The sequence below is a fragment of the Callithrix jacchus genome, chromosome 8, assembly GCF_049354715.1.
Source record: "Callithrix jacchus isolate 240 chromosome 8, calJac240_pri, whole genome shotgun sequence".
Taxonomy (NCBI): domain Eukaryota; kingdom Metazoa; phylum Chordata; class Mammalia; order Primates; family Cebidae; genus Callithrix; species Callithrix jacchus.
In genome coordinates, this window is record NC_133509.1 from 57,900,876 (window position 1) to 57,924,723 (window position 23,848).

At 50.8% G+C, this 23,848-nt stretch overlaps 1 protein-coding gene and 1 pseudogene across 2 annotated transcripts; both read right to left on the reverse strand.

The window, feature by feature from the left end:
• Window positions 1-518: 518 nt before the first annotated feature.
• On the reverse strand, window positions 519-11,332 carry JPH4 (junctophilin 4). Of its 2 annotated transcripts, XM_002753645.6 has the most exons (7): window positions 10,687-11,332; window positions 10,395-10,520; window positions 9,597-10,147; window positions 8,208-8,979; window positions 3,954-4,072; window positions 2,363-2,895; window positions 519-1,458 (listed from the first exon to the last, which is right to left on the reverse strand). In XM_002753645.6, the coding sequence occupies exons 3-7, from the start codon at window positions 9,973-9,975 to the stop codon at window positions 1,375-1,377; spliced, it is 1,887 nt and encodes a 628-aa protein (XP_002753691.3). In that variant the 5' UTR covers window positions 9,976-10,147; window positions 10,395-10,520; window positions 10,687-11,332; the 3' UTR covers window positions 519-1,374. The 2 variants fall into 2 exon arrangements, with proteins under 2 accessions (XP_002753691.3, XP_078190702.1); XM_078334576.1 differs by lacking the exon at window positions 10,395-10,520.
• Window positions 11,333-15,581: 4,249 nt separating this feature from the next.
• Window positions 15,582-16,505, reverse strand: LOC108593637 (small ribosomal subunit protein eS26-like; annotated as a pseudogene).
• Window positions 16,506-23,848: the final 7,343 nt, after the last annotated feature.

Consider the following 23,848-nt stretch of genomic DNA (forward strand, 5'->3'; position numbering starts at 1 on the left):
AAGGCCATTCCTTGAGGGAGGGGGTTGGCAGGCAGCTTGCCTCTGCCTCATGCAGGGGAGGGAGGAAAGATTCCCCTGGGGACCCTATAGTCCCCTCTTCCTAGGGCTTCCTGCTCCCAGGGGAAAAGCTAATACCAGGGAAGGATCAGCCACAACCTCAAACAGGGCTCTCCACCCACCTGTCACCCAGGTTTGACTCCCACCTCTGCCCTGCCTGGGTAGCGTGTGAGATCAGCTTTCTTTGATCCCCTCCTTCTGTTGTTTTCCCATTTCACAAGATTCTGATGTGATCGGGGAAGGGACATAACCAACCCATTTTGAGACTACTAAACTTGTCACAGCTTCTGCTTCCTTGTGAGCTCCTGTTATCTTGTCTGGTCCTATCCCCCAGAAGTGCCTCCCCCCACCCCAACTCCTAGAGTTGGGGTGTGGGTGCCTTGCTCAAGTGCCTCTAACCCTCTGCAGTAGAAATGTCTTCTTCAGGCCCCTTAGGAATTTAATCAAAGGCCACAAGTGAGTCCAGACCAACCAAATAAACTATTGGAGTGAGGGGAAACAGAAGGGTGGGAGAAGTCAGTGGCAGGGTCTGGGCGGGGTGGACCTGACTGCATTGGATGTTCTCTGTTCCTTTACACGTTGCTCTTGGCATGGCATGCCACCACAGGGGCTGGAGGAGGGGCTGGCTTGATGAGGAGAGAAAGAGGGAGATGCTGGGAGTTATTCTACTTTTCACTTCCCTTCTCTCCCTCAGGGAAGGATGGAATTGGGCAGGAACCCAGCTCAGTGCTTGAAGGTGAGATAATAGCCTCCAAGATTATAGGTGGAGGCTGCACCTCCTGAAGCTTTTTTACTAGGCCTCAGAGGGACACCAGGCCCCTCAGGCCAGGGAGCCACAGCAGCTCAGCCAGTGCCTTGCCCGGCATTCAGTCACTCCTTCTTCATTTTCTTCCTCCTCTCCATTCAGCTTCCAGGAGTCTCCTTAGGATACCAAACCCCCACCCGCATCGAAGTTGAGGTCTAAAGAAAAGGTGGGGAGGGCGTGGGGCAATGGTCTGACTTAGATTTGTGTGTCTCAGAGAAGACAGCAACTCTGAGAGAGAAAAGCCCTTCATATGTAAACAATCTAGAGAAAGAAGGGGTTGGGATGGGAAAGGGAGTGAGGAATACAGAGACAGATCCAGAAGAAATGAGATAATCTGAAAGAAGAGAGGGAAAGAAAAAGCAAGAGAGAAAAAAAAGAGGGGACAGAAAAGAAAGGAAGAAGAGAAAGAAAGATAGGAGAAAACACAGCCAACAAGAGGAAAAGAGAAAAAAGGCAGGTCAAAGGGGTGAAGAGGCAGGCAACCAAAGCCAGAACAAGGCCAGGAAGTAGCCTCAGGTGAGGAGCTGGGAGAACAGGAACGCCAAGCTGAGGTCCAGGAGGGCCACGGCTCCCACCACCAGGGGGTTGGCAGCTCCCTAGAGAGACAGAGAGGTAAGTCAACTCAGTCCCTGAGGACAGGGCCCACCTTCCTGCCCTGGCTGAGGTGGCAGAGCTGAAGGGTCTCAGGCACCTCCCTGCAGAGCCTGGAGCTGTTGGGGGGGGGCGGGTATCACCAACATTTGTTTTGGATTGCAAAACCCCTGTTCTCCCAGGCAGGGTCCCACCTTTCCTCTGGCACCCTCAATACAGGGACAGCCCTTCCTTCTCCTCCCCCACAGTCCCCTCCCATCAGCATATCATGTGTCCCAGGCAGGAGGTGCCTGGCCTTAGTAGCAGACATTGGCAGCAGCAGCCAGTACTGCAGTAAGGCAGAGGGATGAAGGGGTGAGGATGTGGTTGCTAGGAAACAGAAGGCCTAGAGCCCAATCAGAGTAGAGGATTCTGGGGAAACTCCGCCTCTCCTGGTTTTTCGGCCTTCTTCCCTATTTCAACTTCTTCCCAGGAGAGGGAGGGAGAGTCAGGGTAGGGAGGGAACAATCTTTTCCTTTTTTATTTCTGGGCACCAAAGAGAGAAAGTGCGGAGGTGGGGGTGGGGGTAGAGTAGGAAACTGAGAGCTGGAAATGATATGGAAGGAGAACGGGGAAAAATGTTTTGGCTCTCCCATCAATTACTAGTTTATAACCCTGGACAAGTTAATTAAGTGCTCTGGGCCTCAGTTTCCCCATCTGTCAAATGAGGGCGCTGGGCTCACAGGTGTGTAAGGTTCCTTCCAGCTCAACACCACTTTTTTTTTTTTGAGGTGGGATATGGTCCAAAACTGGCCAGGCAGAGGAAGCCAAGTCGAGATAAAAGCCCCCTGGGGATCAGACAGGACTGGAAAGGGTGGGAGGCAAGGTTTTGGGGAGAAAAGGGCACATAGCGGGAACAGAGAATCTCACCGGCTGGGCTGGCCTCTCGGTTGCAGCAGGCTCCCCGAGCTCATCTGTCAGGCACCCAGCATCAGGAACCCTCGAGGATGAGCCCCTCAGGACCAGCATGGCGATGGGCTCAGGCTCCGTGCCTGCTGGGGCCCTCAGTGGGGGCAGGGGCTCTTCATCCTCCCCCTCCTCCTCTCGGAGACTTCCTGAACTGTCGCTGCAGCCTCCGAGGAGTGGGGAACCATCTCTGGGCCCTGGCCCCTGCATCCCAGCCTCATCCTCAGCCTCATAACCAGCTAGTTCCTCTGCCTGCTCACCTGGCCCCCCCCATTCCTCAGGCCAAGATTTGGGGCTGGAGAAGGGACCCTGGTCCCCTCCAGGAGGCAGTGGGCTTCGGCAGGCAGGGGGTCGCCAGGGTTGGCGGGAGGAGGCAGGACTGCTGGGCAGTTCAGGGGATCCCTCTGAGGGGGTCAGTCCATTCTCATACACCCCAGGGCTGTCCTCATCCAGGGGCTCCGTGTCAGAACCTTCTGAGTCCTGCCTGGGTCTGCGGCCTGGGTAGGGATAGCTAAGAATCAGAAGGGCCTAACTGGCCTTGGGCTGGAGTGGCTGTAGCTTTATCCTTGACTGGTACTTCCCAGGACTTTGGAATCCCCAGGCTCAGAGCCTCTCACCACCAGACCCCAAACCCCAAACCCCCCATTATCCTACTACATACATTTCCAGTCCCATTCCCCAGACAACCGGGTCTGGCCCCACCCTGTGTTCCTTGCACCCTCATTCCTTGTTTTTTCCCTCCCCTGTTCCCTTGCAGGTCTTCTCATCTGTTTTCCCACACCTGAGCCTCTCTAGCTCCCCAGGGGCCCCACTTCCCTCCGCCAGCTGCCCATGCCTCACCTGGGGCCTCTCTAGCTCCCCAGGGGCCCCACTTCCCTCCCCCAGCTGCCCATGCCTCACCTGGGGCCTCTCTAGCTCCCCAGGGGCCCCACTTCCCTCCCCCAGCTGCCCACGCCTCACCTGAGCCTCTCTAGCTCCCCAGGGGCCCCACTTCCCTCCGCCAGCTGCCCATGCCTCACCTGGGGCCTCTCTAGCTCCCCAGGGGCCCCACTTCCCTCCCCCAGCTGCCCATGCCTCACCTGGGGCCTCTCTAGCTCCCCAGGGGCCCCACTTCCCTTCCCCAGCTGCCCATGCCTCACCTGGGGCCTCTCTAGCTCCCCAGGGGCCCCACTTCCCTCCCCCAGCTGCCCACGCCTCACCTGAGCCTCTCTAGCTCCCCAGGGGCCCCACTTCCCTCCGCCAGCTGCCCACGCCTCACCTGGGGCCTCTCTAGCTCCCCAGGGGCCCCACTTCCCTCCCCCAGCTGCCCACGCCTCACCTGAGCCTCTCTAGCTCCCCAGGGGCCCCACTTCCCTCCCCCAGCTGCCCACGCCTCACCTGAGCCTCTCTAGCTCCCCAGGGGCCCCACTTCCCTCCCCCAGCTGCCCATGCCTCACCTGAGCCTCTCTAGCTCCCCAGGGGCCCCACTTCCCTCCCCCAGCTGCCCATGCCTCACCTGGGGCCTCTGTAGCTCCCCAGGTGCCCCACTTCCCTCCCCCAGCTGCCCACGCCTCACCTGGGGCCTCTAGCATGGGCTGCAGGTCCTGGGCTATCAGTTTGGCCATTCGAGCTGCCTCCACAGCCTTCTCAGCAACACTGCTGGCTGCCACTGCCTTTAGGATGGCATCTGCTGCCCTGTTAGATCCAGAGACAGGGACTAGATGGGGACTTAGCAGACCTTCCCCCACTTCAAAATAGCCCCTGCTCAGATGCTCCAGCCCCCAGTCCCTGTCCTCTAGTTCCTTTCCCCTCTTTTTTTTTTTTTTATTAGAGGCAAAGCCTCACTGTTATCACCCAAGCTGGAGTGCAATGGCAGAATCTTGGCTCACTGCAATCTTTGCTTCCAGGGTTCAAGAGATTCTCCTGCCTCACCCTCCTGAGTAGCTGGGATTACAGGTGCCTGCTGCCAAACCCAGCTAATTTTTGTATTTTTAGTAGAGACGAGGTTTCATCATGTTGGCCAGGCTGGTCTCAAACTCCTGACCTAGGGCAATCTGCCTGCCTCGTCTTCTTTAAGTGCTGGGATTACTGATGTGAGTCACTGTGTCTGGCTGCCCCTGTCCCCTCTATATCACATCCTCGTGAGATGAGCTCTCTTCTGGAGTCTTCACCCTTCCCCACAGTCTGCCAGCTGTTCCCCTTCCTGGCAGGCCAGGGCAGCTCCGGTTTGGTTTCCTCCCTCTGACCTGGGCTACGTTTGCCACCAAACACACCCTCCTGCTCCTCTCACACCTTTCTACTGCTATGTCCTGTAGTAACACTTCTTCCAGCTGCAAGGCTGGGCCCTCCTGGAACTTTGTCATTCCATTCCTGTCCTGCCCCCTTCCTAGTGACAGTTGAGACCTTACTCTTTTAGCACATCTCCTGTAGTCCTGCTTGGTGCTCACTAGCTATACCTACCACCCTCTTTGCAGTCGGCACCTCCTGTTGTTACCAACCCCTCTCACCTCCACTGGGGTCACAGCCTCTCTGTGGGGTCCAGCATGGGGTCCCATACCTCGATCCTGCCCTCTTAGCAGCTTCACCCCTGCCCTGCCCCCTTGTTTGGATCCACCGTCTCCCTTATGTTAACAGTCTCTGCCTCTCTTTCCCTTTCTACCACCATGTCTCCTTATTATTAATCCTATCTCTACCAGTGCAGATATCCTGGCATGAGAATGTCCTATCTTGCTTTCCTTTGGCCTCTTTTGTTGTCACATTGTCCCCTCCCACCCTGTGTCTCTGCTACCACCCCACTGTTTCCAACTCATGCTTTCTGAGCTCTGGAACTGCAATAAGTGTGGGTCTCCCCTTTGGGTAATGATCCCATCCCCTCTCCCTGCTAATATGCATGCTTTCTCACCATTGTGACTACACTTTCGGCTAAACCCTTAGTCTCCTTTCCACAGCCCCCTCCCATCTTCCCTGCTCCTTAGGTGCAGGCAGCCCGGGAGTCTGATCAGTTCTTTCCCACTGTTGTTTCTCAGTTCTCCCTCTGATGTCAGATCCTTCCGCAGTTTTCTCTTCCCTTTCACCCTCTGCTGTTAATCATAGATGCCTAGTCATCCTCAAATAAGTTCTGTAATTCTGAGGGTGGGACACAAAGGAGCCAGGACAGAGGCAGTCAGATGAGCTTGCCATGGGCTTGAATGGATCACACCCCATGACTGCCCTGGCCACAGGTCTGTTCTCTCTGGCTTAGGAAAGCAGTCTGGTATGGGGGTGAGGAAAAGGATGGTGATATCTACCGTCCATATTCTTAGTATTTAGTCTGTTATTTATGTTTTTGGGAGCTATGATTAGCCCCTTCTCCTCAAACCTCGTGGGTCAAAGATCTTTAGAGGTTGCTTGGTGGGATCTCAGATAATGTGGTTCTTCTGTCTTAGGACTTTCAGACTCAATATGACTAGCCCTGTCCTGAAACTGAGCTGGTCTCAGGGTGCACAGCAGACACATGTGCAGTCTCCTGCCTCTGGCCTTTCAGCCGGGCAAGGTTAAGGAGAAGGTGGACAGGGCTGTCAAGGGCACCTGTAGAGCCGTGAGAATGGGGATCGTGGTCTTGGGTTGTATTGTTATTTTGGTGGCCTGAAACTGGTGCACTGATGAGGGCTGTTTTTGTGTACGAAGAGTATGGATGATCAAGTCCTATGCAGTAGACTTAGTCTGTGCTCCGGCATCAGACTCAGGGCAGGCTCAGGCTACCTGGCAAAGGCACCTGCTGCTGAGGCTCTGCTGTTTCCATGGCAGCTGGCAGCCAATCAGGATTTCCAGGCCTGTTGCTGGGGAGACCAACCAACCTCCTCCCACTGCCTGATCCTCTAGTTACTGAGATCAGTTTTTCCTGCACATGTCTCCACCCTATCTAGCCTAAAATGTTTCCTGGTGCTCTGCCTTCCCCCTTCCCTGGCTTAAGGCCCTGGACTCTAACATCCAGACTCCCAGACACATCTATAGATGTACATTCTCTGGCTCAAACATCTACTCTGCATTTGGCATATTTATATTCTCCCTCTCTTACACACACACACACACACACACACACTCTCTCTCTCTCTCTCTCTCTGTCTCTCTCTCTCTCTCTCATACACTCTGTCACCTGTTATACAAACACATTTAAGCATATTTGGACATATCCTGATCTCTGACCTACTGAAAAAGTCTCAAATTTAAATGAAACCCCCCATCCCTTTAAAAGAAAATCTAATATGTAAAAATTCAAATATGTGAGTTGTATAAATGAGGGGAATATAAATCTCATTACAAGAGGATTTTTGACTTCTTTTAGATTTTTTTTTTTTTGAGACAGAATTTTGCTCTCTTTGCCCAGGCTGGAGTGCAGTGGCACGATCACTGCAACCTCCGCCTCCTGGGTTCAAGTGATTCTCCTGCCTCAGCCTCCCAAGTATCTGGGATTACAGGCACCTGCCACCACACCCAGCTTATTTTTGTATTTTTAGTAGAGACAGGGTTTCACCATGTTGGCCAGGCTGGTCTCAAACTCCTGACCTCAGGTGATCTCCCTGCCTTGGCTTCTCAAAGTGCTGGGATTACAGGTGTGAGCTACCATGCCCAGCCTTCTTTTAGATCTCTTCTATCTAATTCAGTAGTTACAAACCATATGTGGCTACTAAGCATTCGAAATTCGTCTAGTCTGAATGGAAATGATGTGATTTAAGTGTAAAATTTAAGGGGTGGTCCAGTGCTGCCCTCCTTGCTGTGCAGGGAGCCTCACTTGCTGCCCAGGGAGCTGCAAATTTAAAAAACTTAGTTCAAAATGAATTTGTAAAATGCCTTAATAATTTTATATTGGTTACCAGTTGCAATGATAATGTTTTGGATATACTGGCTTAAATTAAAATATTGAAATTCATCTCACCTGCTTATTTTTTTTTATTCCTTTGTTTGTTTGGTTTTTTATTTTTTAGAGACAGGGTCATGCTATGTTGCCCAGGCTGGTCTTGATAGGCTCAAGTGATCCTCCTGCCTCTCAAGTAGCTGGGACTACAGGTGTGTGCCACAATGCCTGGCTGCTTCTTTTTTTTTTTTTAGTGTGGTTACTAGGAGATTTAAAACTACCTATTTGGCTTGTATTATATTCCTGTTAGACAGCATTGCTTTAGATAGCAAGGTTCCTGATGCAAGGAAATGCAATTTGATTAACAGAAAAGTTTCATTTACAGGGAAGCCTCTTCCCCTGAAGCCTCTGATCAGTTGCGTAAAAGAAGGCAAAGGAGACAAGACTGGGAGAGACTATCTTTTCAGGTGTATAGGTCAGCTGTACAAATTAGACTTCCCAAAGGCCCAAGGCTGAAATGGTGTCAGGCTGGGAAGTGGTTAGGAAGGGACAGTCCCTATTCCATCCAGGACTGATGTTCCCAGCCTGAGGCCTGGAGGCTGGATCAGCTGCAAGAAGAGGAAGACTAGGGACATGTTTGAGTTCCAAGAGATTTCTGGGGCTGCACAAAACAGGTTCCTTGCTACTCCCACATACAACAATGGATTCCATAGACACACATCTCCACACAAAAGACACCAAGACACATGTACAGTCTTACACCACCTCCCTCAAATACCCAGCCACCCACTGTTACACCCACATCCACCTGTAGCCTCAGATATAAACACCGAGAATGCCCAGGACCACAACTACTTGGCCTTAGGCCTGCTATTCCCCACCAAGCCCTAGGCCTTGGAACTTGGTCTTACCTTAGGCACACCTCCCTTCCCGGTCCCCAGTGCACTCCCCCCTCCCCCCCTAAGCCCAGCCTTGGCCTCTGAACTGGATGCCCACCTGGCAGCGGCGATCTCCTGGCGCTGACGGGCAGCGCTCACGGCTCGACGGGCGCCCTCGACAGCCCTGTCCACCTTCTCCTTAACTTTGCCCCGCCGAAGGGCCAGAGGCAGGAGGCTGCGGACGCGCCCGCCGTGCACCAGCCGGTTGCGCTTGTACTTGCCCTCCTCGCGGGAGCCGTCGGGGCGGGTGGTGCGCCCGTAGCCGTGCCGCCGGTTGCCCAGCCACTCGCCTTCGTAGCGCAGCCCGTTGGAGCGCTGGCTCACGCCGAAGCCGCTGCGCCTGTCTGCGCGCCACTCGCCCGCGTACACCTCCGTGGCCGAGCCTTCGATGAGGGCGGGCGGCGCTGCGGCCGGGGGCCCGCTGGCCTCCGAGCCGGGCGGTCCGGTGCTGCCCACCTCGCTGCTCACCTCGCTGCGCAGGGAACCTCGCTTGCTGCCCAGGGAGCTGCGACGCCCGCCCGCCCGGAGCCCGCTGAGCAGCAGCGAGCGGCGGAAGAATCCGCCGGCCGCCGGGGTGCGCTTTCGGGAGGACGCGCCGTCGGCGTCCCCTGGCCCAGCCAGCACGAAGCCGCCCCGGGAGCCCGAGGCGGGGCTGCCTCCCTCGTCGCCAGGCAGGGGCAGGGGCGGGGGTGGCGTCGGGGGGTCGCTATGGCCCGAGTCCAGGGAGGTGCGGCGGGGTGAACGCAGCAGCGCCGCCTGATGGTAGGGCACACTCTGGCGCACCCCGTAGCCGTGGCGCTTCCCTGCCTGCCACTGGCCCTGGTAGGTGCCTGCGGGGGGCGGAGGGGTGGGAGAAAGTGAGGACGTACCGCTGGGCTCCTTGCACCCCAAGTCCCAAGCACTCCTGGAAGCCCAAGCGTCAGGCGGGAGAGGTAGAGGCACTTAGCGTGGAAGTCGGGGAAGGGCGCTGGGAGCCGGGGACAGGTCAGGCTGAGCGGGAAAGTGTGGAAGAGCAGAGTGAAGACGGGCAGGTAGCAGGAGCCCTAAGTGGATTTTGGCAGTGCGGGTAGATGGGGGAAACCGGGAGGGCCCGGCAGGTGTGCGAAGGACAGACTGGCGGGGGTGTTTAGATAGGCAAACAGGACTCCGAGGGGCACGCCTACGGAGAGCAGAGGTGTTAGGGACAGGCAGGTAGAGAGGGAGGTGTGAGAGCTGGCAGACAGGGAAGGGGCGAGGGGTGACGGAGAAGCGAGCAGGAGACAGACAAATGAAGAAAGCATGATCATGGTGGTAGAGAGCAGAAATTGGGGGCTAGGGGTCACATCGATGCGGAATGGTGTGGGGGACAGATGGATGGGTGCAGGGGCGCAAATGGAGGGCGAAGGCACAAGGCTGAGGAAGGCGCACGTGGACTAGCAGACAAACACTGGTGGACCCGGCCCCGCACCTCCGTCGGAGTAGGTCTCGGTGCCGTAGCCGTCCTGGAAACCGTCCTTCCAGAGCCCGGCGTAGCGCAGGCCGGACACGCTCTCCCACACGCCGCTGCGCCCCTTCAGCCCGCCCAGCCACTCGCCGCGGTACGTCCAGCGGCTCTTGCGTTCCACGCCCAGCCCTTCGCGCTTGCCCTGCTGCCAGTGGCCCTGGTAGCTGTGTCCGCCGGGCCCCGTGAAGACGCCCAGTGACTCGAAGCCGTGTGCCCAGCAGCCGCTGTACTCGCCCTGGGCGCCGGGGCCCGTGCACACGCCGTAGCCATGTGCCCGCCCCGCCTCCCAGCCCCCCACGTAGCAGCCCCCGTCGTCAAAGTCGAACTTGCCCCCGGGGGACATGCATGTAGTTGGCGCGGCCTCAGCCCCCCAGCGGCTCAGCGCATCCTGGGGCTGGAGAGCCGGCTGGGGGCCTTGGAGCCGGGCGAGGCCTTGGGGGCGGGGGCAGTTAGACCGGGGCCGGGCGGGGGGGCCCCAGCGCGGGCAGGCAGGGCCGGACCCTCATCCTGAGTGGCTGCGGAGAAAGAGGGAGGGGGGCAAGTGGCGAGAGAGGCCCCTCCTCTTGGCCCACCGCTCCCTGGCCCGGTGGCTCTGGGGCATCAGCACCGCCCCCCAATCCACCCCCTGCCTCGGCAGCATCTTCCATCCAGCAGCTCCCAAGCTTTGGGGGTATGGGGGCTTCCCCCATTTTTCTATTTGTGTAGCGGGCCCCTCCCAGGACTTGGGGCCCCAACCCCAAGCGGCAGTCCCAATTCTCCAACCTAGAACCCCGAAGTGTCGAGTGTGGATGGCAGTTTGGGGGTCCTGAGAGGGGGGTGGGCAGAATCGTAGGCCACCAGCTTCCCTGGCTTCTGTCAGGACCCCTCAGCCCCGGTTCTTCGGCGTCTCTGGCAAAGGGATGGGGGTGGGGGTAGAAAATGTAGCGGGGAGATCTGACCAAGGTGGGCAGACGGTTTGTCGGGGGCAATGGATGGGGCCCAGGGGAAGCTCTGCAGGGGAAAGGCCAGGGTGGAGACAGGCAGACAGGCAGAAGGGAGGGGGCAGCTTACTCACCATGTGGGCTGGGGCTCAGGCTGCCTCCCCGGCACAGCATCCATGGCAGGATACCTCCACTCCCACCTCGCCCGGACAAGCCAAGCCCCCTCCCCTTCCGGAGAGACTGCTTCAACCCAGAGAGAAAAGGTGGGGGAGTTCGGAGAGAGTCCCCTTTCTCCCCAGCTGGAGGAGCAGGCTGGGTGGGGGGGCGAGGTAGTGGCAGGGGTGGGGGAAGATGAGAATAGTGTAGGGGAAAAAAATCTGCCTTGGATTGGAGATAGGGAAGAAGAGCTGGGAGCTGGATGCAAAGGGGGAGGGGGCTATCAAGAGGGGGTGTTTTTATTATTTTTTTCTTCTTATGGTTGGGAGAGGAAAAATAAATCAAAATTCCGATTCCATCCCAGCACAAATCAATGTTTGCTCCATCCCAGCATCACGGGGGAGGCTGGGCCAGGCAGATTTAAAGGGGCAGGAAGAAGAGAAGAGAAAAGAGGGTGGGTAGAGGAGGATACAGTGAAGAAGAGACAGGGGCAGTGATGCGGATGGTGGTGGTGGTGGGGGGTCCCCAAGCAGAAAAGGATGGGTGTCTGCTAACCCTGCGGTGAGGGAGGAGGCAGGCAGCGAGGAGGAGAAGCACTGAGACCCCCAGGGAGGAGAGAAATCCTGGCATGCGGGCTAGGAGTGGGGCGAGGCGGAGGGGAGGGGAGAGGAGTGAGGGGGAGGAGACTAAGCTGAAGATGGGGAGGCTGGGGGAGGCCGAAGCCGGGCGGGGGAGGAGAGATGCTGGCGAGGCTGGGAGAGGGTGAGAAGAATACAAAGAAAGAGGTGCAGGGGTGAGGACTAAGGAGGGAGGAGATGCAGCCTGAGAGGGAGGAAGGCGGGGAGGCCCATTATGGGTCTGGGGAGGGATGGCAAGGAGGAGAAAAGCAGGGGAGGAGGGAAGAAGGGGGAAAGAAATAGATATGGAGACTGAGAGAACGAAATAAGGGTTGTGAAGGGAGGGAGAAAGCTCTGCAGAGGAAAGGGCAGGCGTGGGTATAGAGATCCAGGCAGGAAGAGCCCAGATAGAGGCAGGAGGGCCGGAAGTGGTGTTTGCCAGGCCCTAGGGAGAAGGATGAACCTGCCAGCTGCTTGGACTGAAGCCAGGAAGGCTTGGGGCATAGATGCAGGTGTCCACTGAGTCCACTATCCTCCCGAAGATAGCACTGGAGGGGGACCAGGAGGCTCATGCTCTTGTACTTTCTGAAGAAGCCTGAAATGCGACCCTGCTGGGAAGCCTGGCCCCATCAGTTCCTCTCCAGGCCTCCCCATCCTCTCCCCACCACCGATTTCTCCCTAGTTGTCTCTCTGAAGGGGAAGGGGGTGTATTGCTTTTGAATGGGGAGCAGGGCATCATGCTTAGTGACGGCATGAAGATCCCAGGGCTTTAGAGTCTTTTCTTTTGCAAACCTAGAGGTAGACACACAGACACACAGACATGTTTGGGAGGGGACTTACTGTGGCAAGGACCCCTCCAGCCCACTACCCCTCTGTCCTGTCCTCTCACTAAAGGGCCAGGACATCCTGACTTTGCTGTTTACAGACAGAAGTAGGCACTGTCTACCCCCCTCAGTTTACTTAGACTCTGCATCTAGTTCTGTCCCTGCCACTAAGCCTTTAGGAAGGAGGACACTGTGTGCAGTTGCATGCAACAGAGTACCTAGTCAAATGCACTCAAAGGCCCCTTCTCACTTTCTTTAAGATGGGGTTTCACCATGTTGGTCAGGCTGGTCTTGAACTCCTGACCTCAGGTGATCTGCCCGCCTTGGCCTCCAAAGTGCTTGGATTACAGGCATGAGCCACCGCGCCCAGCCACTGCCCCTTTTATCATACAAGGTTTGGTCCGCCACTCCTCCCTCTTTGCACCCCCATTTTGCAGAGAAGAGAACTAAGGCCCAGAGGGGGAAGTCACTCACCAGAGGTGATACAACAGAACTGGCAGAGCTAGGAGGAGAACACTAGACTTCAGACCATTTGAGCCCTGTAATTCCTACCAGGATTTCGTGAATTTGGGGACCCTCCCTGAGGCTCAGGGCCTCCATTTTGAGTACTTTGGTGAAATAAAGAGCATGAGGTTTGGAATAAATAGGGATTTCCCTTGTGGAGTGTTTTCCTACAATTTATATGAGGTTGGAGAAATTAAAATTTAAGCCTCTAGGAAAGGGACCACATCTAAGTGCTTAGCATAGAATAGGTCAGCTATGTGTCCACTTGAGACATAACTGTTGATGGAGAGTTTGTCCATTTATTCATTCACTCATTTCTCTATTCATCAAGTATCTACACAGTTTACTGAGTACCAGGTACATAGCCAGGTGCTAGAGACACAGTGGTGAACACCGTGGCGCCTGCCCTCATGGAGTTTACTATCTAGTAGTGAAGACAGACAACCAACAAGCAAGTCTAATGTGGTTACTGCCACAACAAGTTTGTGGGGTGGGAATAGGGAATAGGGATGGAATCCACCTGAGGCTGGCACCCAAGAGAAAGAGGCATTTGAGATGAATCCAGAAGGGAGTTCCAGGGCAGGCCAAGCTGTGTTGCTTACCCAAGCTGTGTTATTCAGCATAAGGTGTCAGCCTTTCCTTCTCCACACAGTACCTTGTCTCGCTTGACCTCTAAAATTCCCCTTTTCTCCAAGAAAAGGGAAAACAAGAAAAGAAAAACCAATCTATGGTCCTGGAACTCCCACACTTTGTTTCTTAGGGGGAAGAGGTGGCAAGGGTAAGTGGAAGTTGGGGAGCGATGCCTTGTTGGATGCTATACTGTCTTTACTGTATTCTTTTATTTATTTATTTATTTTGAGACAAATTTTTGCTCTGTCACCCAGGCTGGAATGCAATGGCCTGATCTCAGCTCACTGCAACCTCCGCCTCCCGGGTTCAAGCGATTCTCCTGCCTCAGCCTCCTGTGTAGCTGAGATTACAGATGCGTGCCACCACGCCCAGCTAATTTTTGTATTTTTAGTAGAGATGGGGTTTCACCATGTTGGTCAGGCTGGTCTTGAACTCCTGACCTCATGATCCTCCCACCTGAGCTGTGATTACAGGCATGAGCCACCATGCCTGGCCTGATTATACTGTATTCTGAGCTGCAAATTAAGTGTAGGGTCCAATGAAGCCCTGAGGAAATCTCTGACAGAAGTACCCTGGAGCATACGGGATGCACAGTCACAGCCCCCCATGTCTCCCTGAGTGAGCCAGCCTTCCAGCCCCTTTCTGGTCTGTCCTTGCCAGCTTTACTACAACTCCCTCTTTTAGGACAGGGGCATTTTTTTTTTTCAGAGAGTGCACTGTTTTGTTTTGCCACAATTTACCAACATTCAGGTGTCAGAGAAATGAAAGGTAATGTTCGATGGGGTGGCTCTGAGTTTGGAGCCAGGTTCTGTGCTTGGCACTCCATCTGTATGACCTCATTCTATCCTCACAACAAAACTCCCACTGTGAGCAGTCCAGGCTGGAGGCCTGGAGCTGGGTTTCCAAAGATGGTCAGATCTATGTCTGAATCCTGACTCTACCTACTATTTGGGTGAACCTGAACATGTTACCTAACTTTTCTGAGCTGCAGTTTGTGTATCTCTAAAATAGGAATATTATCACCTACTCCATGCCTTATTTTGAGGATCAAATCAATCATATATGAAGTGTAAGTATGCATAGTATATATAATAATACATGGAGGGAAAGCCACTTGGCATAGTGCCCAGCACATAGTAAGTGCCCAGTAAATGGTGGCTCTAAAATAGGTTGGCAATATGCCAATTTTATAGGGGTGAAATCTGGGACCCAGCAGTTGGTTAATTTGCTTGATGTTGCACAGCTAATATACGGCAGGCCTTGCAGCTCGGTATATATCGGACTCCCAAGTTAGTATGCTTTAACAGATGCGATTTTGAAGGTTCTGTTTATAAAAGTAAAACATGCTCCTTGTAGAATTCGGAAAACAGCACAATATCAAGAATAAAAATTACAACCACCCATGGTTTCATTGTGTAACAAACACTTTAGTATATTTTTATATAGTCTTCTATGTGCTTTTAACATAATTAATTAAATGCTGCATATACAACTTTGTATCCTACTTATTCACTTAGCTTTTCATTGTCAGCATTTTTTCTTCTTTTTTTGAAGATGGAATCTCGTTCTGTCTTTCAGGCTGGAGTGCAATGGTGCGATCTTGGCCCACTACCACCTTCGCCTCCAAGGTTCAAGCAATTCTGCCTCAGCCTCTTAGGTAGGAGGGATTACTGGCTCCCACCACCATGGCTGGTTAATTTTTTTTTTTTTTTTGAGACATAGTCTTGCTCTTGTCCCCCAGGCAGGAGTGCAATGGTGCAATCTCAGCTCACTGCAACCTCCACCTTGAAGGTTCAAATGATTCTTCTGCCTCAGCCTCCTGAATAGCTGGCATGATAGGCGGGCACCACCAAGCCCGACTAACTTCTTATTTTTAGTAGAGATGGTGTTTCACCATGTTGTTCAGGCTGGTCTCAAACTCCTGACCTCAGGTGATCCACCTGCTTCGGCTTCCCAAAGTGCTGGGATTACAGGTGTGAGTCACTGCACCCAGCCTAATTTTTGTATTTTTAGTAGAGACAAGATTTCACCATCTTGACCAGGCTGATCTCAAACTCCTGACCTCAAGTGATCTGCCCACCTCAGCCTCCCAAAGTTCTGGGATTACAGGCATGAGCCACTGCGCCCAGGCACATTGTAAGCATTTTCCGTGTCATTAAAACATCCTTGATTTTTAAATGGCTAAATAATATTCCAATGTTTGGATGCACAATCATTTGTTTATTCTAGCATAACACTTTTACACTGTTTGTACTTTTTTGCTATTAAAAATTAACATGTTTGTATACAAATCTTTGTATCTCTGATGGTTTCTTTTTTTCTTTTTTTTAAAGTACAATTTCCATTTTATTTTTCTCCAGGGAATACTCATCTTCAGTCTTTAAGGATTCAGCACCCTACATGGATTTTGGTGGAGGTCGTGGGGCAGCACCTGCCGGTCTAAATCAGGGTGGGGGTGTTCTGGCCTTTCGGGCTTCATGAGATCGATTCCTGACCACTTTGCTGTGAATTGCACAACTCACACAGTAACGCAGCTTCACATCGAGCTTGGGAAGTACATACGCATCGAAGATGCTCGCTTCAGAAATGTCCTTGACTGCTGCAGCCTCCACTATGTTTCCAAAGACGAATTTCTTTTTTTCTTTTCTTTCTTTCTTTATTTTTTTTTTTTGAGACGGAGTTTCACTCTTGTTACATTCACTCCAGGCTGGAGTGCAATGGCGCGATCTCCGCTCACCGCAACCTCCGCCTCCTGGGTTCAGGCAATTCTCCTGCCTCAGCTTCTCGAGTAGCTGGGATTACAGGCACGCGCCACCATGCCCAGCTAATTTTTTGTATTTTCAGTAGAGACGGGGTTTCACCATGTTGACCAGGATGGTCTCGATCTCTTGACCTCGTGATCCACCCGCCTCAGCCTCTCAAAGTGCTGAGATTACAGTCATGAGCCACCGCGCCCGGCCTTATGATGAATTTCTTAATGGCCTTGTCCTTGGGTATGCATCAGGCACAGTTTGTGCACCGAATAGGCTGCATGTGGCCATGGTCTTTGTGGCACGACTGTTGTTCCTTCTTTTCTTTGTCATCTTGAAGACATGCACCAGAGAGAGCTTTCTTTCTTTTTTTTTTTTTGAGGGGTCTTGCTTTGTCACCCAGGTTGGAGTGCAGTTGTACGATTATAGCTCACTGCCGCCTCAGCCTCCTGGGATCAAGTAGCTGACACCACAGGTGTGCACCATGATGCATGGATAACTTTATATATATATATATTTACCAGGAACACGTGCACTTTGTTGAACACGACTGTAGAAAAGTGTGTGAGGGTAAAAGGCTGATACAGGATTGGCTGGGGGCAGGGCAAGGAATGGAAGCTGGAGTACATGGGAGACAGGTCACGGGCAGAGGCCCTGGTCGGGATGATTCCTCTGGATCTACTGATAGGCTTGCAGAATCGGTATTGGGATGATGATCAGCAGAATGGTCATGATGATACCCAAAATCAGGGCCCAGATGTTCAGGCACTTGGCGGTGAAGGCATAGACATGGGCCCCAGTCAGGTCGCCAACCATCTTCATGTCCCTAGACTTCACTGAGTAGGCGAATGCTATGAACCCCGGGCAGCAGTTCATGAAGAGGGTGTTGAACAGCGACCAGATTACATGGTCGGGCACGGAGGTCTCACTCTGGATGTGGATAACGGTGGATGTCGAGGGTGCAGTGTTGTGGAGCGCCCCCAGCATATCCACCTCATGTTCCTCCTTCAATATCTCATAGTTTGGGGGACGGTCGGTGCTGGTGGGAGTGAAGGTTTGGACAGTGTGGTTCATGGTGTCCAGGGAAGACCGGCTGCGGTCAGGTTGCAGGGATGCTTCCAATTTTTTAAATATATATATTTTTGTAGAGACAGGGTTTTGCCATGTTGCCCAGCCTGGTCTCAAACTCCTGAGCTCAAGCAATCCTCCTGCCTTGACCTCCCAAAGTGTTGGGATTACAGGTGTAAGCCACCATGTCCAGCCTCTGATACTTTCTTTAAAAAGTCTTATTAAAAAAAGTTTTGTCATGGAAAATTTCACACATATACCAAAGTAAACAAAATAGAATAAAGAACCCCCCATGTGCCTATTACCCAGCTGCAGTAATTCTCGCTTTTGGTCAATCTTGTTTTCTCCTCCCTCATTTATTTCAAATTCCAGGTATCATGTTATATCAGTCTACAGATTTCTTCAGGCTGGATTCTTAACATAGGGTCGCAGGATAGGAACACTGAAAGATTTGGGCTTTATTTCACCAGCATTACTGCTAGAAAGGTTGTACAAATTTACACTCTCACCAACTGTTCATGAGAGTACTGGTCTTATTGCACCTTGATTTGCATTGATCTTTAGTTGTAACACACACACAGAGAGAGATACACAGATACACACACACGCACACACAGTTTTGCTAACTCGATAGGTGAAAAGTGCTTTTTTTTTTGAGACAGAGTCTCACTCTGTCGCCCAGGCTGGAGTGTAATGGCACGATCTTGGCTCACTGCAACCTCTGCTTCCCGGGTTCAAGTGATTCTCTCTGCCTCAGTGTCCCAAGTTGCTGGGATTACAGGTGCATGCTACCACTCCTGGCTAATTTTTGTATATTTAGTAGAGACAGGTTTCGCCATGTTGGCCAGGCTGGCCTCTGAGTCCTGACCTCAGGTGATCCGCCCGCCTCAGCCTCCCAAAGTGCTGGGATTACAGGGGTGAGCCGAAAAGTGCTTTATACAGTATACACTTGTTTGATTGTGTATACTGGGCTTATATCAAGAAGGCATCTGGTGACTCCAGTGGAGCAAATCCTCCTGAGGGTGCCCTAAATATGCTGGCACCTCCTGGGGACCCCAGCTGAGGCTTACAGGGGTGGAGGTGGGAGGATGCAGCTTTTCATCTGCGCCAGGACCTGCAGGCTTCCCCCTACCCTTAGAGCAGGGAGGAGCTTGAAAAGATTTTCCTCCTCATCTCACCAGCAGCCACCAGGGGTCAGGATGGGGCCAGAGATGCTGCTGATGGGAGAGGGTGAAGATGGCCAGCAGCCAGACACTGCATTTCCTCTGGCCACTGCCGGTTGGTTTCACAGCTCCCCTCTGCTCATCAGCTCATTATTCCAGAATGTTCTTCATGGCTGGCCCTCCTTGTCTGACTGTCCCCTCCTCTCACTGCTCCCAGGTTTGGCTTGCTGAAAAGGGAACCTGCCTGACAGATACCACCCTGGATGTATAACTTGGTTTTGCTTTGTTTCTCTACACATCTCTGTGGACTGGGTTCACTATGGCATGGGGATTTTTAACCTGAGATCCATGAACTGAGAGACCCAAGGACAGGCCCTAGGGACTGTGAACCCTCTGAAATTGGGCAAATAGGGTATGCATCGCCTTTTTCTCCAACTGGGGACAGAACAATAGCTTTGTGAGATTCATGGCCCCCAAAGTCTAGCATCTTTGGTACCCCTCCTCCCTCCTAAGCCTGTTTGGTTCCTATGATGGCTGCAAAGGGAGCAGCTTGCTGTTGGAAACAGGTGCTCTTGGGGGTCAGGCTAAGGGGTTGGACCTTCCTCCTCACCCAATGGAATTGACAAAAGAATGTGAATTTTCCCTGGGGTGGGATGGACTGGTAAAGGGGAAGTGGACAATACTATCAACCCCCTGGGCAACCATCGGGGCTATACTGGATATAGGTAGACAATGAGGTGCCCTGCCTCATACTGATGCGCACATGCTTGTGTGCCGTTAATGACTAGGTCCAGGGAGCAGAGGATAAGGGAAGAAGGCTGATCTCAAGCTACTGGTCTTGGAGCCTATATCTCTGAGCCCTGGGCAGTGGCATGAGCAAGATGCCTGAAATGTAACAAGCATCCAGGTTACTTTCTGCTGGGGTACTGCTTATTTTGTTATTTTAGTCTTAATAAAGCAAAATAAAGACTTATTTGCTACAACTTGATCTAAGTATTAACTCCTGTGCAAGTGTGGGTGGGATGTGTGGTTAGAACTCACAAGACTCTGAGAGCAATGCAGGCTTGCTCTACAGCAAGAAGAGGAGCTGGGGGCTTGGCGAGGCTGAGGGTCAAGGCCAGAGTTGTTCAGCACACCAGATATGAAGAAAAAATCTGAGCATTTCTAAATCCCATACTAGTGCTTCATTTTATCTCATAGCAATGATTTATATTTGTACATAAACTAAGGCTGGGCACAGTGGCCCATTCCTGTCATCCTAGCACTTTGGGAGATACAGGTGGGAGGACTGCTCAAGGACAGAACTTTGAGACCAGCCTGGGCAACATGGTGAGATCCCATCTCTACAAAAAATTTAAGAAAACACTTGAGCCCGGGTGTTCGAGACCAGCCTGGGCAACATGACAAAACCCCATCTCTACAAAAACCCCCAAAACTAGCCGGATGTAGTGATGCATAGCTGAGGTCTCAGCTGCTTAGTAGGCTGAGGTGGGAGGATTGCTTGAGTCTGGGAGGCAGAAGTTGCAGTGAGCTGAGATTGCACCATTGCACTCTAGTGAGACTTTGTCTCAAAAAACAAAAACAAAAACAAAAACAAAAAAATTAAGAAAAAAACTAGCCAGGGGTGGCGTGCTCTTGCAGTCCCATCTACACCAGAGGCTGAGGTGGGAGGATCACTTAAGCCCCATAGTTTGAGGTAACCCTTTCTCTTAAAAAAAATAAAAATAAAAAAGGCCTGGTGTGGTGGCTCACACCTGTAATCCCAGCACTTTGGGAGGCCAAGGTGGTGGGACCACCTGAGGTTGGGGGTTCAGACTAGCCTGACCAACATGAAGAAACCCTATCCCTACTAAAAATACAAAATTACCTGGGTGTGGTGGCACATGCCTGTAATCCCAGCTACTTGGGAGGCTGAGGCAGGAGAGTTACTGGAACCTGGGAAGTGGAAGTTGCAGTGAGCGAGATTGTACCATTCCACTCCAGCCTGGGAAACAAGAGCAAAAAAACAGATAACTTGAGGACACAGCAAATGGTGATGGTCATTATAGCAAATGGTAGTGATTTACCCAAATCCCTGTTTTGCAGCTGCATGAAGAGGAGTAGGCAGATAGTAGAGGCCTGTTGGTTAACCACAGTTATCATACATATGTGAGTACAGGAAACTCAGCTTTAGGTTTTGGAGTTCTTAGTTTCTTTTAAAAATTATTTAATTTAATTAATTAGTTAATTTTTTGAGATAGAGTCTCACTCTGTTGCCCAGGCTGGAGTGCAGTGGTGTGATCTTGGCTCACTGCAACCTCTGTCTCTGGGGTTCAAGCAGTTGCCCTGCCTCAGCCTCCTAAGCAGCTGGGACTTAGGTGCCCACTTCCACACCCAACTAATTTTTTTTTCTCATATTTTGAGTAGAGACAGGATTTCACCAGGTCAGCCAGGCTGGTCTTGAACTCCAGACCTCAGGTGATCCACCCACTTCAGCCTCCCCAAAGTGCTGGGATTACAGGTGTGAGTCGCCATGCCCAGCAAATTATTTTATTTTTTACTGATACAGAATATATGTACATTTTTCGGGGGAGTACATGTGATAATTTAATACATTTACATATTTATAAAAATCAAATCAGTATAATTGGGTTATCCATCACCTTAGATATTTGTCTTTTTCTTATGCTAGAAACATTTAAATTATTCTCTTGTAGCTATTTTTTGGGGGGGTGGTATAAAACCATTTATTAACAGATAAGGCCTACAGACATTTCTTGGACACACCCACGGTATGGCCACCATGGCCAGTGGTCTTGGTATGCTGGTACTTGGAGCTATTATTGTTTTGTTTTGAGATAAAGTTTGGCTCTTGTTGCCCAGGCTGGAGTGCACACTGGCTTGAAAAAAAAAAAACCAATTATAAATGTCTATGCACTCACCAACGGAGCTCCCCCAAGAATATAAAGCAAACATTAATAGATTTGAAGGGACAGATAGACTTCAATACAAAAATAGCAGGGACTTCAACATCCCATTCTCAGTAATGGACAGATGATCCAGACAGGAAATGAACAAAGAAATATCAGAGTTAAACTATACACTAGATCAAACAGGCCTAACTGACATTTAAAGAACATTTTGGCCAGGTGCAGTGGCTCACATCTGTAATACCAACATTTCGGCAAGCTGAAGCAGGAGGTTCACTTGAGCCCAGGAGTTCAGGCCTAGCCTGAGCAACATAGCAAGACCCTATCTCTACAAAATATTTTTTAAAGAACATTTTACCCAATTGCTGCAGGATACACATTCTTTTGACCAGTACATGAAACATTCTCCAGGATAGATCACACCTTATGCCACAAAACGAGTCTTAACAAACTAAAAGAAGTAGAAATCATATCAAATATCCTTTTTGACCACCATGGAATAAAACTTGAAATCAATTACAACAGGAACCTCAGAAAATACACAAACACAAGGAAATTAAACACGCTCCTAAACAGTCAATTTTCAATGAAGAAATTAAGAAAGACATTTAAAATTCCTTTTTTTTTTTTTTTTTTTTGAGATGGAGTTTTGCTCTTGTTACCCAGGCTGGAGTGCAATGGCGCCATCTCAGCTCACCGCAACCTCCGCCTCCTGGGTTCAGGCAATTCTCCTGCCTCAGCCTCCTGAGTAGCTGCGATTACAGGCATGCACCACCATGCCCAGCTAATTTTGTGTATTTTTAGTAGAGACGGGATTTCACCATGTTGACCAGGATGGTCTTGATCTCTTGACCTCGTGATCCATCCACCTCTGCCTCCCAAAGTGCTGGGATTATAGGCCTGAGCCATTGCGCCCAGCAACATTTAAAATTTCTTGAAACAAATGAAAATGAAAATACAACATACCAAAACCTATGGGACACAGCAAAAGCAGTGCTAATAGCAAAAAAAAAAAAAAAAAAAAAAATCAATATCAAAAAGTAGAAATAGTTGGCCAGGGATGACTCACACCTGTATGGCCTGTATAGTTTCTGTTTTGGAAGTCTGTTGCCAGGTAAATTGGAATTCCTTTATACGTTATTTACTTCTTTTCTCTTGCTGTTTTTAGGATCCTCTCTTTGTTCTTGGTGTTTCAGAGTGATTATTATATGCCTTGGAGTAGTCTTGTTTGGGTTGAATCTCTTTGGTGTTCTCTGACTTTTTTGTACCTTAGTATTTATCTCTTTCTCAAGTTTTGGAAAGTTTTCTGTCATTTTTTTTCGAATAAGCTTTCTACCCCTTGTTCTTACTCAACTCCCTCTTGAACACTAATAATTTTTAGATTTGGTTGATCTTTTGAGGTAATTTTCTATATATATATATTTTTTTGGAGACGGAGTCTCACTCTGTCATTAGGCTGGAGTGCAGTGGTGTGATCTCGGCTCACTGCAATTTCTGCCACCCTGGTTCAAGTGATTCTCCTTCCTCAGCCTCCTGAGTAGCTAGGACTACAGGCACACGCCACACCCGGCTAATTTTTTGTATTTTAGTAGAGATGGGTTTCACTATGTTGCCCAGGCTGGTCTCTAACTCCTGAGCTCAGGCAATCTGCCTGCCTCAGGCTCCTGAAGTGCTAGAATTACAGGTGTGAGCCACTGCGCCCAGCCTGTATCTTTTACTTATTTTGGAACAGGATCTCACTTTGTTACACAGACTGGAATGCAGTGGCACTTGGCTCACTGCAGCCTTGACCTCCTGGGCTCAAGTGATCCTCCCACCTCAGCCTCCCAAGTAGGTAGGACTACAGTACAGGCATGTGCTACCATATTTTTACAATTTTTTATAGAGATGTAGATCTCACCACGTTGCCTAGGCTAGTCTTTGAACTCCTGAGCTGAAGCAATACATCCACCTGGGCTTCCCAAGGTGCTGGGATTATAGGCATGAGCCACTGGGCCTGGACAATTTTCTCTATCTTATAGGTGATCTTTGTTCCTTTTCATTCTTTTATCTTTTTTGTCCTCTGATTGTAATTTCAAATAACCTGTCATCAAGCTCACTGATTCTTTCCTCTCCTTGATTCATTCAGCTTTTGTGAGCCTCTATTGAATTTTTCAGTTTAGCAAATGTATTTCTCACTTTAAAGATTTATTTGCTTTTTATTATTTCAAACTCTTGTAAATTTTCTGTGATAAATTTCAGAATTGTTATCAGTCATAATGGATTAGAGAAGAAAAGAAAAAAATTCTGAATTGTTGTTCTGTGTTATTTTGGTGATCACTGAGTTTCCTTAAAACTGTTATTTTGAATTCTTGGCCAGAGAGTTCAAACATACTGCTGTCTCATTAGGGTCAGTCACTGGTTCCTTGCTTTGCCCATTTGAGGAGGTCATGATTCTCAGTTTGTTGTTGTTTCTTATGTGTGTATGTCTATGTCTAAGCATTTAATGATTCATTATTCCAGTCTTCTCTGTCTGCCTTTTTTTTTCCTCCTAAAGATATTTTATCTCTCACTGTTTTGGTTTTTATCGATTATGTTTGCTTATAAATTCTTTGTAATTTACCTGTTGATTTTCTTACTTCTTTTTTCCCTGCTTGGACACTGCCTCCTTTTTGGTACTATTGTGTAGGTTAAGA

Excerpts from the sequence above, each read along its gene's own strand:
- JPH4 (XM_078334576.1), bottom strand. The coding sequence starts at position 9,975 with ATGTCCCCCGGGGGCAAGTTCGACTTTGACGACGGGGGCTGCTACGTG. Across the intron at positions 8,980-9,596 it reads CGAGACCTACTCCGACGGAG|GCACCTACCAGGGCCAGTGG; the intron begins GTGCGGGGCCGG and ends CGCCCCCCGCAG. Across the intron at positions 2,896-3,953 it reads GCCCATGCTAGAGGCCCCAG|GCCGCAGACCCAGGCAGGAC; the intron begins GTGAGGCGTGGG and ends ATCCCTACCCAG.